Genomic DNA, 15109 nt, shown 5'->3' with positions numbered 1-15109 from the left:
AATAAGACAAAGTAATTCAGAGTAAGAGACAGAGGAGTAAGGATTAAAATATTTATTATTAAAAATACTGAGTTATGTAATGGGTTATATTGCAGCTGCCAAAACTGCGACAATATACTAGAGTTACTGAGAAGGATTATTGATCATTTTAGTCATTTAAGCGTTTCGTTACGTAATGATAATGCAATTCTGGCAATTTAACCGTACGTAAGAATTAAAGTGTCCATCAATCAACCTGTGTGACTATTTTCTTTAAACTTGGAACTGCACAGTTTGTTTAAAAAAACATGTGGCAGAACTGTGTGAAGGTGCCAGGGTTGTGGATGGTTTGCCAATCTGTTGTGCTATTCTTTCCGGGATCGCTTGCTGGACGAACCAGAGGGCATGGTGAAAGCGGTCGGAGAGCCGGGCCGTTCTTCGGGCAGGTTTGCCTGCCGGTACTTCTCGATGTAAGGGTTGGCCACCTCCCAGACCTGTGGAGAGAAGGAGGCCGGTCAAAAGGTCACAAGTGAACAGAATTAGGCCATTTGGCCCATTGTGCCTCTTCTGCCATTCAACCATGGCTGATCTATCTCTCCCTCCTAATCACGTTCTCCTGCCTTCTCTCTGTAACCCCTGACACCCGTACTAATCAAGAATCGGCCTATCGCTGCCTTAAAAAAAACAATTGACTTGGCCTCCACAGCCTTCTGTGGCAAAGAATTCCACAGAAGATAGACATAAATGATGGAGTAATGCCCCTGTCCCACTTAGGAAACCTGAACGGAAACCTCTGGAGACTTTGCGCCCCACCCAAGGTTTCCGTGCGGTTCCCGGAGGTTTTTGTCAGTCTCCCTACCTGCTTCCACTACCTGCAACCTCCGGCAACCACCTGCAACCTCCGGGAACCGCACGGAAACCTTGGTGGGGCGCAAAGTCTCCAGAGGTTTCCGTTCAGGTTTCCTAAGTAGGACAGCGGCATAACTCAGCTGGACAGGCGAATTGTGGACGCAGCCCAGACTATCACACCAGAGAGAAGGAATGGATGTGTTTTAGGTCGAGACCCTTCTTCAGACCATTCTTTCTCTCCAGAGATGCTGCATGTCCAGCTGAGTTACTCCAGCATTTTGTGTTTATCTTTGGGTTAAGCCAGCATCTTCAGTCCCTTCCTACACATGTAGATGACCACAGGTTCACCACTCACCGGTCACCAAGGGCAGCAATTCAGCAGCAAGTCCGAGATATATCACTCCTATATCAGGCGGGTATCTTGACCCGAGTGCCACGAGCCATGGATTCAGCTTGGAGTCATAGTCCAACAAGTGACAGTGACATTTTTCCATACCCCTGGACCGTACAATTGTACAGCAATTAGGCTAACTTATTAAAGGCAGCATAAAGGTCGTTAGGATAAAAGTGCCGTGATTAGAGTAGATGAGACAGCAGCAGGCAGTTCATTAAAACAATGATAGCAATATATGTGAGTGATACTATGGGAATATTCACAGGATAAGTAAATCATCGTGCACTCGGTGGCCGAAGGGCCTGTTTCCACAATATTGGGCGGCACGGTGGCGCAGCGGTGCCGTACAGCGCCAGAGACCCAGGTTCGATCCTGACTACAGGTGCTGTCTGTACGGAGTTGGTACAATCTCCCCGTGACCTGCGAGGGTTTTTGCAAAGTAGGGGTTGTTTTCTACAAGGATTGGGGTAACTGTAGTCAGATTAGTCCGGTATAAATCAATAAATAATAGTCACAATCCCCAATTAGGAACAGGATCTTGATGATTTGTTGTGACACCGTAGAATCTGTAACGCCATATGCTGAGAGAATGGAGCAGCTAGGGTTGTATACTCTTGAGTTTAGAGGGATGAGAGGATATCTCAATGAAACATATAAGATTGTTAAGGGCTTGGACACGCTAGAGGCAGGAAACATGTTCCCGATGTTGGGGGAGTCCAGAACCAGGGGCCACAGTTTAAGAATGAGGAGTAAGCCATTTAGAACGGAGACGAGGAAACACTTTTTCTCACAGAGAGTGGTGAGTCTGTGGAATTCTCTGCTTCAGAGGGCGGTGGAAGCAGGTTCTCTGGATGCTTTCAAGAGAGAGCTAGATAGGGCTCTTGAAAATAGCAGTCATAGAAACATAGAAAATAGGTGCAGGAGTAGGCCATTCGGCCCTTCGAGCCTGCACCGCCATTCAATGTGATCATGGCTGATCATCCAACTCAGTATCCTGTTCCTGCCTTCTCTCCATACCCCCTGATACCTTTAGCCACAAGGGCCCCATCTAACTCCCTCTTAAATATAGCCAATGAACTGGCCTCAACTACCTTCTGCGGCAGAGAACTCCAGAGAATCACCACTCTCTGTGTGAAAAAGGTTTTCCTCATCTTGGTCCTAAAAGATTTCCCCCTTATTCTTAAACTGTGACCCCTTGTTCTGGAATCAGGGGATATGGGGAGAAGGCAGGAACGGGGTACTGATTGGGGATGATCAGCCATGATCACATTGATTGGCGGTGCTGGCTCGAAGGGCTGAATGGCCTACTCCTGCACCTATTATCTATTGTCTATTGTCTAATCTGTAACTATTGTAACCTGAACACTATATAATGCTGTAAGATCTCTGGGATGCCACTGCATTTCTGAGTTTTTTTTAGGAATGTTCTCCAGTTTATACTGAAATAAACCGACTTGTTGGAGGAACTCATCCCTGCTGTGTGAGATTTTCTTTATTTGCCGTCCCGGTCTGAACCCTAATTAAGTTTATTGTCACGTGTACCGAGGTATAGTGAAAAGCTTTTGTTGTGCGCTAACCAGAAGCAGAAATGATTACAATCGAGCCGTCCACAGTGCACAGATACATGATAAAGGGAATAATGTTTAGTGCAAGATAACACCAGTAAAGTCCGATCAAAGATAGTCCGAGGGTCACCAGTGAGGTAGATAGTGGTTCAGGGCTGCTCTTTAGATGTGGTAGATGGTTCAGTTGCCTGATAACAGCTGGGAAGAAACTGTCCCCGAATCTGGGGGTGTGCGTTTTCACACTTTTATACCTTTTGCCCGAAGGAAGAGGGGAGGAGAGGGAGTGGCCAGGGTGCAACCCATCCTTGATTATGCTGCTGGCCTTGCATGCGGTGTAAATGGAATCAATGGAAGGGAGGTTGGTGCGTGTGACGGTCTGGGCTGCGTCCACAATTCTCTGCAATTTCTGGCGGTCTTGGATGGTGCTGTTCCCAAACCAAGCTGTAATGCATCCCGATAAGATGCTTTCCACGGCGCATCTGTAGAAGTTGGTGAGACTTCTGCCGAACTTCCTAAGCATTTTACTGGAGTCGAGACATTGGTGTACTTTCTTGGTTGTTGTTTCAAATATGGGTGGTCCCGGAGAAGTGGGTGAATTTATGAGGGTGACTGGTTCCACATGTGGCAGTGTGGATGGAGGGAGGATTGGGACTAACTGGATTGGGAATCCGTATAGACTGAATGGGCCAAATGCTGCAATAACTTGGTTACGTTCAAAATGGGATTAAAACCAACTCGGATGGTTAAAATTAATTAAAAAATGCTTCATTCACAATTATTAAATTAAAAAATTGCTAAGTAATTGCAATACTGTCCAGTATGCACCGCGGTCAGAAAGGCCTTTGGCAGCTTGGCCTTCATCAATCAGAGTATTGAGTATAGAAGTTGGGAGGTCATGTTGCAGTTATACAAGACGTTGGTGAGACTGCATTTACAGTATTGTGTTCAGTTTTGGGCACCATGTTATAGGAAAGATGTCAAGCTGGAAAGGGCGCAGAGAAGATTTACGAAGATGTTGCCAGGACTAGAGGGTCTGAGCTATAGGGAGAGGTTGAGTCGACTGGGACTCTATTCCTTGGAGCGCAGGTGGATGAGGGGCGATCTTATAGAAGTGTACAAAATTGTGAGAGGAATAAATCGGGTAAACACACTGAGTCTCTTGCCCAGAGTAGGGGAATCGAGAACCAGAGGACATAGGACAAAGGCGAAGGGGGGAAGATTTATTAGAAACCTGAGAGGAATGGTGGGTGTACGGAACGAGCCACCAGAGGAGGTAGTTGAGGCAGGTACTATATGTTTAAGAAAGATTTAGACAGGTACATGGATAGGATAGGTTTAGAGGGATGTGGACCAAACGTAGGCAGATGGGACTAATGTAGATGGGATGTGTTGTGTGGGGCAAGTTAGGCCAATGGGTCTATTTCCACATTGTTTCACTATGACTATAACAAGCACAGAGTGCTGGAGTAAGTCAGCAGCTCAGGTAATCCAAGAGGCTTCATGCCTGACACAAAGTGCGTTGTTAATGTCTGTATCCTGCATAAACCCTGGGAAGCACCAACTTGCCTTCTGCTCCATCAACAACTGATGGACACCATCGATGTCCGGTGCCATGAATCGGTCTTTAATCCAAGGCCTGGAAAACACAAGAGTAACAAAACTTGAACCAACTTGAGTGGAACCATTCCTGCAGTAGGAAGGGACTGCAGATGCCAGTTTACACCGAAGATAGACATGAAATGCTGGAGTAACTCAGCGGGTCAGGCAGCATCTCTGGAGAGAATAGTCAGGATCGACCCGGGTCTCTGGAGCTGTAGGGCAGTAACTTTATTGCTGTGCGACCATGCAGCCCTATTACTGATGTATTCAGTGACTGCTTTCATTATAGTCATAGTGATACAGCGTGGAAACAGGCCCTTTGGCCCAACTTGCCCACACCGCCCAACATGTCCCATCTACACCAGTCCCACCTGCCGCGTTTGGTCCGCATCCCTCCAAACCGTCCCATCCATGTACGTGTCTAACTGTTTCTTAAACATTGGGATAGACAACTCTCAGTCTGATGAAGGGTCTCGAACCGAAACATCACCCATTCCTTTTCTCCACAGATGCTGCCTGACCCTCTGAGTTACTCCAGCACTTTGTGGCTAACTTGAGTGGAAGCATGTTGGGCAGTCCGCGCTCAAACGCGAGCCAAGGACATCGAACGTACCTCACTATCGTGCGAACCAGATCGTAGACCTTCTCCAGAGGTGTTGTTGTCCGGAGTGGGCGTAAAAACTCAATGCCTTGACAAGCGGCCAGCAGTTCTATGCTGAGCACTGAATGCAACAGAAGCACTCAATCAAAATGGAGAATAACAAGCAAGAGCGGTACATGTCCAAAGTACACAATTTGTGGTGAACTCATGTTCATAAGCGATCACAGCAGAATTAGGCCATTCGGCCCATCAAGTCTACGCCGTCATTCAACCATGGCTGATCTATCTTTCCCTCTCAACCCCATTCTCCTGCCTTCTCCCCATAATCCCTGACACCCATTCATATCATCAACAAAATAAATGAGCATGTTGGTAAACTGTAGATCACTGTCAAGCAACTTCCTAACGGCACAGCATGGTCTCGATACAATATAACCTCTCCCGCGGCATCCCATCGAAATCTCCCACGGGCAACAAGGTGGCGCAGCGGTAGAGTCGCTGCCTCACAGCGCCAGAGACCCAGGTTCAATCCTGACTACGGGTGCTGTCTGTTTGAAGTTTGTACGTTTTCCCCGGGACCTGCGTGGGTTTTCTCCAGGTGCTCGAGTTTCCTCCCACACTCCAAAGGCGTGCACGTTTATAGGTTAATTGGCTTTGGTAAATTGTGTGTCGGATAGTGTTAGTGTGCGGGGATCGCTGGTCAAAGCAGACTGGGTGGGCAGAAGGGCCTGTTTCAATGCTGCATCTCTAAACCAAACTAAACCATGGAATGCCTTGTCCTCCCTCCATGCTAAACTTTCGTCAAGGAGAACAAAGAATAAATACTTCATATAGAACCATTATTGGTGCTCAGTCTACCTTGGCCTAAGTGATCTCCCAGTTGCCAAACACTTTGACTCCCCTTCCCATTCCCACACTGACATTTCTGTCCTGGGCCTCCTCCACTGTTAAGTGAGGCCACACACAAATTGGAGGAACTGCACCGCATATTTTGCTTGGGCAGCTTACACCCCCGCGGTGTGAATATTGATCTCTCTAATTTCAAGTAACCCTTGCATCCCCTCTCTCTCCATCCCTCCCCCACCCTAGATGTCATATTAGTTTCTGTTTGTGTCACCTTCCAACAATGAACCATTGTGGGCTCCACCTTTCCTTGATCATCCTTGCTGGCTTTGATTTGTTCTTTTCATAACTCTGACCCAAAACATCATCTATCCATGTTCTCCTGAGATAATGCCTGTCCCGCTGAGTTACTCCAACATTTTGTGTCTATCTTTGGTGTAAACCAGCATCTGCAGTTCCTTCCTGCACATGACTGGTAATTGATTGTGTGATAGTCTAATGTATAGTTAGTTGTTCTATGTTAATATACTGGCTCGAGGGGCCGATTGGCCTACTACTGCACCTATTTTCTATGTTTCTATGTTTCTATGTGCTTGTAAAGCTACAGGGGGAAATCATTTCATTGTTCGGGCCCTGGTGCAAATGAAAATTAAACACTCTTGACTACCTTGACTCTTAATGCCAGAACATTCGCTAATACTAAAATTGAGAATTGTTTAAGAATCACAGGTATGAAGAGCTCGCGTGAGAAAGCTGGGTTATAGAGTCCTAGGTAGACAAAAATGCTGGAGAAACTCAGCGGGTGAGGCAGCATCTATGGAGCGAAGGAAATAGGCAACGTTTCGGGCTGAAACCCTTCTTCAGACTGATGTGAGGGTGGGGGGAAGAAGAAAGGAAGAGGTGGAGCCAGAGGGCTGAGGGAGAGCTGGGAAGGGAAGGAGAAAGTAAGAACTATCTGAAATTAGGGAAGTCAATGTTCATACCGCTGGGGTGCAGACTGCTGAAACAAAATATGAGGTGCTGCTCCTACAATATACGGTAGTCCTCACTCTGGCCATATAGAGTCCTAGAGTGATACAGCAAGGAAACAGGCCCTTCAGCCCAACTTGCCCACACCACCCAACATGTCCCATCTACACTAGTCCCATCTGCCTGCGTTTGGTCCGCATCCCTCCAAACCTGTCCTATCCATGTACCTGAAGCACAGCAAATTATACCAAGATCTCATTGAATAGCAGAACAATCTTCAGATACCTCTATTCCTATAATACCAGCAATGCTCCTAATTGGATGTTGCTTCCAATTTTTGAATTTGTACTTCCAGTTCTCAAGATGTGTTGAGAATGAGTGTTTAATCTAATCCCAGTGATGTCAATTGAGAGATAAATAGTGGCTAGGGCATCAGGTGAACTCCTTATGGGCCTGTCCCACTTAGGCTATTTTCAGGCGACTGCCAGCGACCGTCATAGTCGTAGCAAGTCGCCAAAAAACCGGCGACTGAACCCCCCTCGACATCAAGTTTGAAATAGAACATTTTAACTTAACAACAAAACATAACGAAGTCAGCACCGGCTGCAACCTACGTTAACCTGGCGACAACTCCAACAGCACCTACATCAGGAGAACCCATTGTCGCCGACTGTCTCCGAAAATGAAAATCCAGCGGCGACCAGAAAGGCGCCACGCCTCTTTGGGCAACTACTCACGACCATGTGACGACAGCCTATTCGCCTGTAGTCACCTAAAATAATCGCCCAACTGGGAGAGGCCCATTAATCTTTAGAGGCAATGCGAGTGGATCTCTTATATCTATCTGGGCAAGCTGAAAGACTCATGGTGTATCTTCAGTGACGTGAATTAGTTTTAGTTTTAGAGAGACAGCGTGGAAACAAGCCCTTCAACCCACCGAGTCTACACTGACCAGTGATCCCCACACATTAACACTACCCAACACACACTAGGGACAATTTACACATACGCCAAGCCAATTAACCTACAAACCTGTACATCTTTGGAGTGTGGGAGGAAACCACAGATATCAGAGAAAACCCCCGCAGGTCACGGGGAGAATGTACAAACTCCGTACGACAAGCAGCCGTAGTCGGGATTGACCCCCGGGTCTCTGCCGCTGTGAGGCAGTAGCTCTACCGCTGCGCCACCGTGCCACCATACCTCAGTTGCAATCAGGTTCCACGTTGTCCCTGGTAACTATCAGAGTCTCTCAGTCGCCGGGGCATAGTCTGACCTTGTTCGACGTGCTCGATGACCCTCAGTGCTTTCCTGGCAGCCCATCCGCCCATGGAGACGTGGTCCTCTGTGGCAGCGCTGGTGGACAGCGAGTCCACTGATGACGGGTGGCACAGAACCTTGTTCTCAGACACTGGAGATTTAACAATAAAATATTTCCAACTTACTCGGCAAACTGGAACAGTAATCTACACGACCATTATCGGGAGAAGGCAGGAGAATGGGGTTAGGAGGGAGAGATAGATCAGCCACGATTGAATGGCTTGATGGGCCGAATGGCCTAATTCTCCTCCTATTCCTCATGACCTTATGACTTTATGATCACAGTTCATGGAAGAGAAACAGCACCAATTCTTTCTAACCTTCCGTAGAGTGGTGAATCTGTGGAATTCATTGCCGCAGAGGGCAGTGGAGGCCGTCAATGGATATTTTTTACGGCAGAGATCAACAGATTCTTGATTAGTACGGGTGTCAGGGGCTATGAGGAGAAAGCAGGAGAATGGGGTTGAGAAAGAAAGATAGATCAGCCATGATTGAATGGCAGCATAGACTTGATGGGCCGAGTGGCCCAATTCTGCTCCTACAACTTATGAACATGATCAGAAATAATTCTTGGATGGTGTAGCAATGAACTAAATAAAATAATTCCCTTCTTGTCTGGAAACCACGGACCCCTTTGCTGTACTTTGTCACATTTTTACAATGATACTTTATTGTCACATGTGCCAAGGCACAGTGAAACACTTTGTTGCAATGGGAACAACACATTCCATAACATGATGGGGGCGGCATGGTGGCGCAGCGGTAGAGTTGCTGCCGTACAGCGGCAGAGACCCGGGTTCAATCCTGACTATGGGTGCTGTCTGTGCGGAGTTTGTATGTTCTCCCTGCTACCTACGTAGGATTTTTCCATGAGCTTTAGTTTCCTCCCACACTCCAAAGATGTACAAGTTTGTAGGTTAATTGGCTTGGTATAATTGTAAATTGTGTAGGATAGTGTTAGTGTGCAGGGATCTCTAAACTAAACGGAACTAAACTAAACTAAACTAAATGCGATGAGCATGTTTCACAGCAAGGAAGCACTCTAGCCCCCATTTTCAGCTCCGAGTCCATCAACAGTTCACACAGAAAACGAACAATCTCCAACATACTCGGTACTGTCAGCTATTTCAGATAGGTGGTCACACACTGGAGTTCCATTAGTTTATTACAAATAAATTATTCTGATCTCATCGCAAACAATGTGCACTTACTCTTTACAAAATTGGCCCTATTTTTCCCATGTTTCTGTGCTGGCCGCAGTTATCCCTTGTGAGGTGTCTGTGTGGAGCGGGTGTGTAGTCGCCCAGGTCCATCCAATCTGTTGTGACGACTGACGTGCTCCAATCCAGCAATTTCCCTGAGGTTCTTCCCTTGCACCCACCATGCCCCCCCACCGCACACCCACCGTGCCCCACCACCGCACATCCACCGTGCCCCACCACCCACCATGCCCCACCACCACCTTGCCCCACCACCACCATGCCCCACCACCACCTTGCCCCACACCACCCACCATGCCCCACCACCACCATGCCCCACCACCATGCCCCACCACCGTGCCCCACCACCACCATGGCCCCCCACCATGCCCCACCACCGTGCCCCCCCACCGCACACCCACCATGCCCCACCACCTCCATGCCCCACCACCATGGCCCACCACCATACCCCCCCACCGCACATCCACCATGCCCCCCCACCATGCCCCCACCACCACCATGGCCCCCCACCATGCCCCACCACCATGCCCCACCACCATGCCCCACCACCGTGCCCCACCACCACCATGGCCCCCCACCATGCCCCACCACCGTGCCCCACCACCGTGCCCCACCACCATGCCCCACCACCATGCCCCACCACCACCATGGCCCCCCACCATGCCCCCCACCATGCCCCACCACCATGCCCCACCACCGTGCCCCACCACCACCATGCCCCCCACCATGCCCCACCACCACCGTGCCCCCCCACCGGCCCCCCACCACCGTGCCCCACCACCATGCCCCACCACCACCATGCCCCCACCACCATGCCCCACCACCATGCCCCCACATCCACCACCCCCCCCACACCCCCACCCATGCCCCACCACCACCCCCACATGCCCCCACCACCATGCCCCACCATGCCCCCCACCGTGCCCCACCACCACCACCATGTGCCCCACCACCACCACCGTGCCCCACCACCCCACCACCATGCCCCACCACCACCATGCCCCACCACCATGCCCCACCACCATGCCCCACCACCACCATGCCCCACCACCATGCCCCACCACCGTGCCCCACCACCACCATGCCCCCCCCACCACCATGCCCCACCACCGTGCCCCACCACCACCGTGCCCCACCACACCATGCCCCACCACCACCACCATGGCCCCACCACCACCGTGCCCACCACCACCGTGCCCCACCACCATGCCCCACCACCACCATGCCCCACCACCACCATGCCCCACCACCACCATGCCCCACCACCACCATGCCCCACCACCCCATGCCCCACCACCATGCCCCACCACCACCATGCCCCACCACCACCATGCCCCACCACCACCATGCCCCACCACCACCATGCCCCACCACCACCATGCCCCACCACCTCCATGCCCCACCACCATGCCCCACCACCACCACCCCACCACCACCATGCCCCACCACCACCATGCCCCACCACACACCATGCCCCACCACCCCACCACCATGCCCCACCACCACCATTGCCCCACCACCACCGTGCCCCACCACCACCACCATGCCCCACCACCACCACCACCACCCACCACCACCATGCCCCACCACCACCGTGCCCCACCACCACCGTGCCCCACCACCACCGTGCCCCACCACCACCGTGCCCCACCACCACGTGCCCCACCACCACCGTGCCCCCACCACCGTGCCCCACCACCACCGTGCCCCACCACCACCGTGCCCCACCACCACCGTGCCCCACCACCACCGTGCCCCACCACCACCGTGCCCCACCACCACCGTGCCCCACCACCACCGTGCCCCACCACCACCGTGCCCCACCACCCACCACCACATGTGCCCCACCACCACCCTGCCCCACCACCACCACCCCACCCCACCACCACCACCACCATGCCCCACCACCATGCCCCACCACCATGCCCCACCACCATGCCCCACCACCATGCCCCACCACCACCATGCCCCACCACCACCATGCCCCACCACCACCCCGTGCCCCACCACCCCACCCCACCACCACCATGCCCCCACCACCACCATGCCCCACCACCACCATGCCCCACCCACCATGCCCCACCACCACCGTGCCCCACCACCACCATGCCCCACCACCACCGTGCCCCACCACCACCGTGCCCCACCACCACCATGCCCCACCACCACCATGCCCCACCACCACCATGCCCCACCACCGTGCCCCACCACCGTGCCCCACCACCACCATGCCCCACCACCACCTTGCCCCACCACCACCGTGCCCCACCACCGTGCCCCACACCACCATGCCCCACCACCGTGTCCCACCACCACCATGGCCCCCCACCATGCCCCACCACCATGCCCCACCACCGTGCCCCACCACCGTGCCCCACCACCATGCCCCACCACCATGCCCCACCACCGTGCCCCACCACCATGCCCCACCACCGTGCCCCACCACCGTGCCCCACCACCGTGTCCCACCACCACCATGGCCCCCCACCATGCCCCACCACCATGCCCCACCACCATGCCCCACCACCATGCCCCACCACCACACATCCACCATGCCCCACCACCATGCCCCACCACCGCACATCCACCATGCCCCACCACCGCACATCCACCATGCCCCACCACCGCACATCCACCATGCCCCACCACCGCACATCCACCATGCCCCACCGCCGTGCCCCACCACCATGCCCCACCACCACCATGCCCCACCACCATGCCCCACCACCACCATGCCCCCCACCACCATGCCCCACCACCGCACATCCACCGTGCCCCACCACCATGCCCCACCACCGCACATCCACCGTGCCCCACCACCACCTTGTCCCACCACCACCACCGTGCCCCACCACCACCTTGTCCCACCACCACCATGCCCCACCACCACCATGCCCCACCACCATGCTCCACCACCGTGCCCCACCACCGTGCCCACCACCACCGTGCCCACCACCACCGTGTCCCACCACCACCGTGCCCACCACCACCGTGCCCACCACCACCATGCCCCACCACCGTGCCCCACCACCGTGCCCCACCACCTTGCCCCACCACCGTCCCACTATATCGTGCACACTAACACTATCCTACACAATTTACAATTTGTACGTCTTTGGAGTGTGGAAGGAAACCACAGCTCATGGAGAAACCCCACGCAGGTCACGGGGAGATCGTACAAACTCTGTACAGACAGCACCCGTACTCAGGATTGAACCCGGGTCTCTGGCGCTGTACGGCAGCAAGTATACCGCTGTGCCACCGTGCGGCCCCATCGTGCCGATCTCTAATAAAGTATGATGATGTGGCAGCTCTGATGTGGGCAACCATCCATTTGTCTTCTTCATCACTGTGTCCACCTGTACTGACACATCCAGGGACTTATGGGCTGGTACCATGTGCCATGTGCCATGTGCCATGTGCCAGGTGCCATGTACCATGTACCATGTGCCAGGTGCCATGTACCACGTACCATGTACCATGTACCATGTGCCATGTACCATGTGCCAGGTGCCATGTACCATGTACCATGTACCATGTGCCATGTGCCATGTACCACGTACCACGTGCCATGTGCCATGTACCATGTACCACGTACCACGTGCCATGTGCCATGTACCATGTACCACGTACCATGTGCCATGTGCCATGTACCATGTACCACGTACCATGTGCCATGTACCATGTACCATGTGCCATGTGCCATGTACCACGTACCATGTGCCACGTACCACGTACCATGTACCACGTGCCACGTACCATGTGCCACGTACCAAGTGGCATGTACCATGTACCATGTGCCACGTATCATGTGTCACGTACCATGTACCATGTACCATGCTGCTGGACAGCAGCACTCCCTTTCACTGACCAACCACCCTGGTTTGCCTTCCCAAAATGCATCATGTCATACTTGTCGGGTCGAGCCAGCTCTAAAGCCTCTACTTCCTGCTGATGGTCAAGTAATCATGACCCTTTAGTTATTTATTGAAGTTTTAAAAGATACAGCATATAATCAGGCCCTTTATCACATGCCGACCGTCGATCACCCTTTCACACTATCTCACTGTTATCCCACTGTCGCCTCCACTCCCTACACACTGGGGCAATTTAGAGAGGCCTATTAACCCAGAGACCTGTACGTCATTGGGATGTGGGAGCACCCGGGAGAAACCTATGCGGTCATGGGGAGAACATGCAAACTCCACACTGATAGCTCCCCGGCCAGGATCGAACCTGAGTCTTTGGCGATATAAGACAACAGCTCTACCAGCTGTGCCACTGTGCCACCCTACATAAAAAGACACACATGCGCACACACACACACACACACACATATGTATATTTACATATATGTGTAAGAAGGGTCTTGACCTGAAAAGTCACCAATTTCTTCTCTCCAGAGATGCTGGCTCACCTGCTGAGATATATATACATATATACAGTATATCTATATAAACACACACACACCCATATATATATATATATACACATATACACATACATATATATATATATATATATATACACACACACATACACACTACATATATCTATATATATATGTGTGTGTGTGTATATACAAATATATATATATACTAGACTAAGTGGGACCCGTTGGGTCCTATGTTCACACGGGAGGGCTGGACCCCAATGCAATATTCCACCTCTCCACCAATTCCAATATTGGTGACCAGTGGGGGGAGGGGGAGGGGGCTTTATGGAGCACTAGTACGGGTGTTGTGGGCTGAAGGGACTGGCATCCAGAGGGCTAGTATGTGGGCCAAATAGATTCTTAGGGTGGCAGCTCAGTCACTCAAGCCTGATGTGCTGGCAGCTCACTCACGGCTGGTGGGCTAGCAGTTGACTCATGGCTATTCCTTGAAATTCCATCTCAAGCGGGGTGCAAGGCCACCAAATTCAAGTGCAGTTTCATACCACTTCAAGCAGGGTGCAAGGCCACCAAAGTGCAATTTCATGCCACGTCAAGCAGGGTGCAAGGCCACCAAATGCTAGTGCTGTTTCATGCCATTTCAAGCAGGGTGAAACCACCATAAAACCACACAAAACACCATATATACACTACACTCACAGTTCAGTAGACATTCAGTGTGTTCAGTTGATTCACAGCTCAGACAGAGTCGTGACCTCTCCCTCCCCCATCTTGCAGAGACTGAGCCACACCCACACTTCCGGGTTTTATAATCCCTCCCCCATCCCACCGGAAGGGGCGTGGCCTTCATGGCGTGATTGACATGAGAGAGATTCTCATCATTTTTTTAAACACTAATAACACTTATTTTTCATTGATGTGAAGAATTCTTGGCACCTGATGAGCGGAGGGGGACTGAGTAAGATTGCCTAAAATCACAGCCGTAATTTATTTTATCTAAAATCAATAGGCAGTGCAAACAGGAAGTGGCCAAGTTTTGACTTTCAAGCATTTGCATTGCGGCATTTCAAAGCAACCACCAACAACAACCATTTGCAGTGCAGCATTTCAAATCAACCACATTTTCATTTTCAAACCACATTAAGGGCACTCACAGTTGAGTAAACATGTGTTCAGTGTTATTCACAGCTCAGAGAGACGTATCCCTCCGCTTCCTCCATCTTGCAGAGACTGACTGAGGTACAATACTTCCGGGTTTTATAGTCCCTCCCCCCTCCCACCAACAAGGGCAGCAGAGAGAATCTCAACATTTTTTAAACATTAATAACTCTGTTATTTTTCATCGATGGGAAAAAATCCTCTTGTCCTGCGCAGCGG

General features: G+C 51.7%; 1 protein-coding gene across 2 annotated transcripts in view; it reads right to left on the bottom strand.

Moving 5' to 3' along the window:
* Positions 1-37: 37 nt before the first annotated feature.
* hal (histidine ammonia-lyase) overlaps positions 38-15109 on the bottom strand; it is a 90640-nt gene continuing 75568 nt past the window's right edge. For both annotated transcript variants that reach the window (XM_055652766.1, XM_055652765.1), the window contains 4 exons: positions 8076-8210; positions 5000-5108; positions 4354-4423; positions 38-473 (listed from right to left, as the gene is read on the bottom strand). In XM_055652766.1, the coding sequence (XP_055508741.1) occupies positions 345-473; positions 4354-4423; positions 5000-5108; positions 8076-8210 (443 nt within the window). In that variant the 3' untranslated portion in view covers positions 38-344. The remainder of the gene's footprint in view (positions 474-4353; positions 4424-4999; positions 5109-8075; positions 8211-15109) is intronic.

The sequence above is a fragment of the Leucoraja erinacea genome, chromosome 22 (assembly GCF_028641065.1).
Source record: "Leucoraja erinacea ecotype New England chromosome 22, Leri_hhj_1, whole genome shotgun sequence".
In the NCBI taxonomy this organism is placed as follows: Eukaryota; Metazoa; Chordata; class Chondrichthyes; order Rajiformes; family Rajidae; genus Leucoraja; species Leucoraja erinaceus.
The sequence above is the reverse complement of the archived record's forward strand: the minus strand, read 5'-3'. Positions and strand labels throughout refer to the sequence as shown.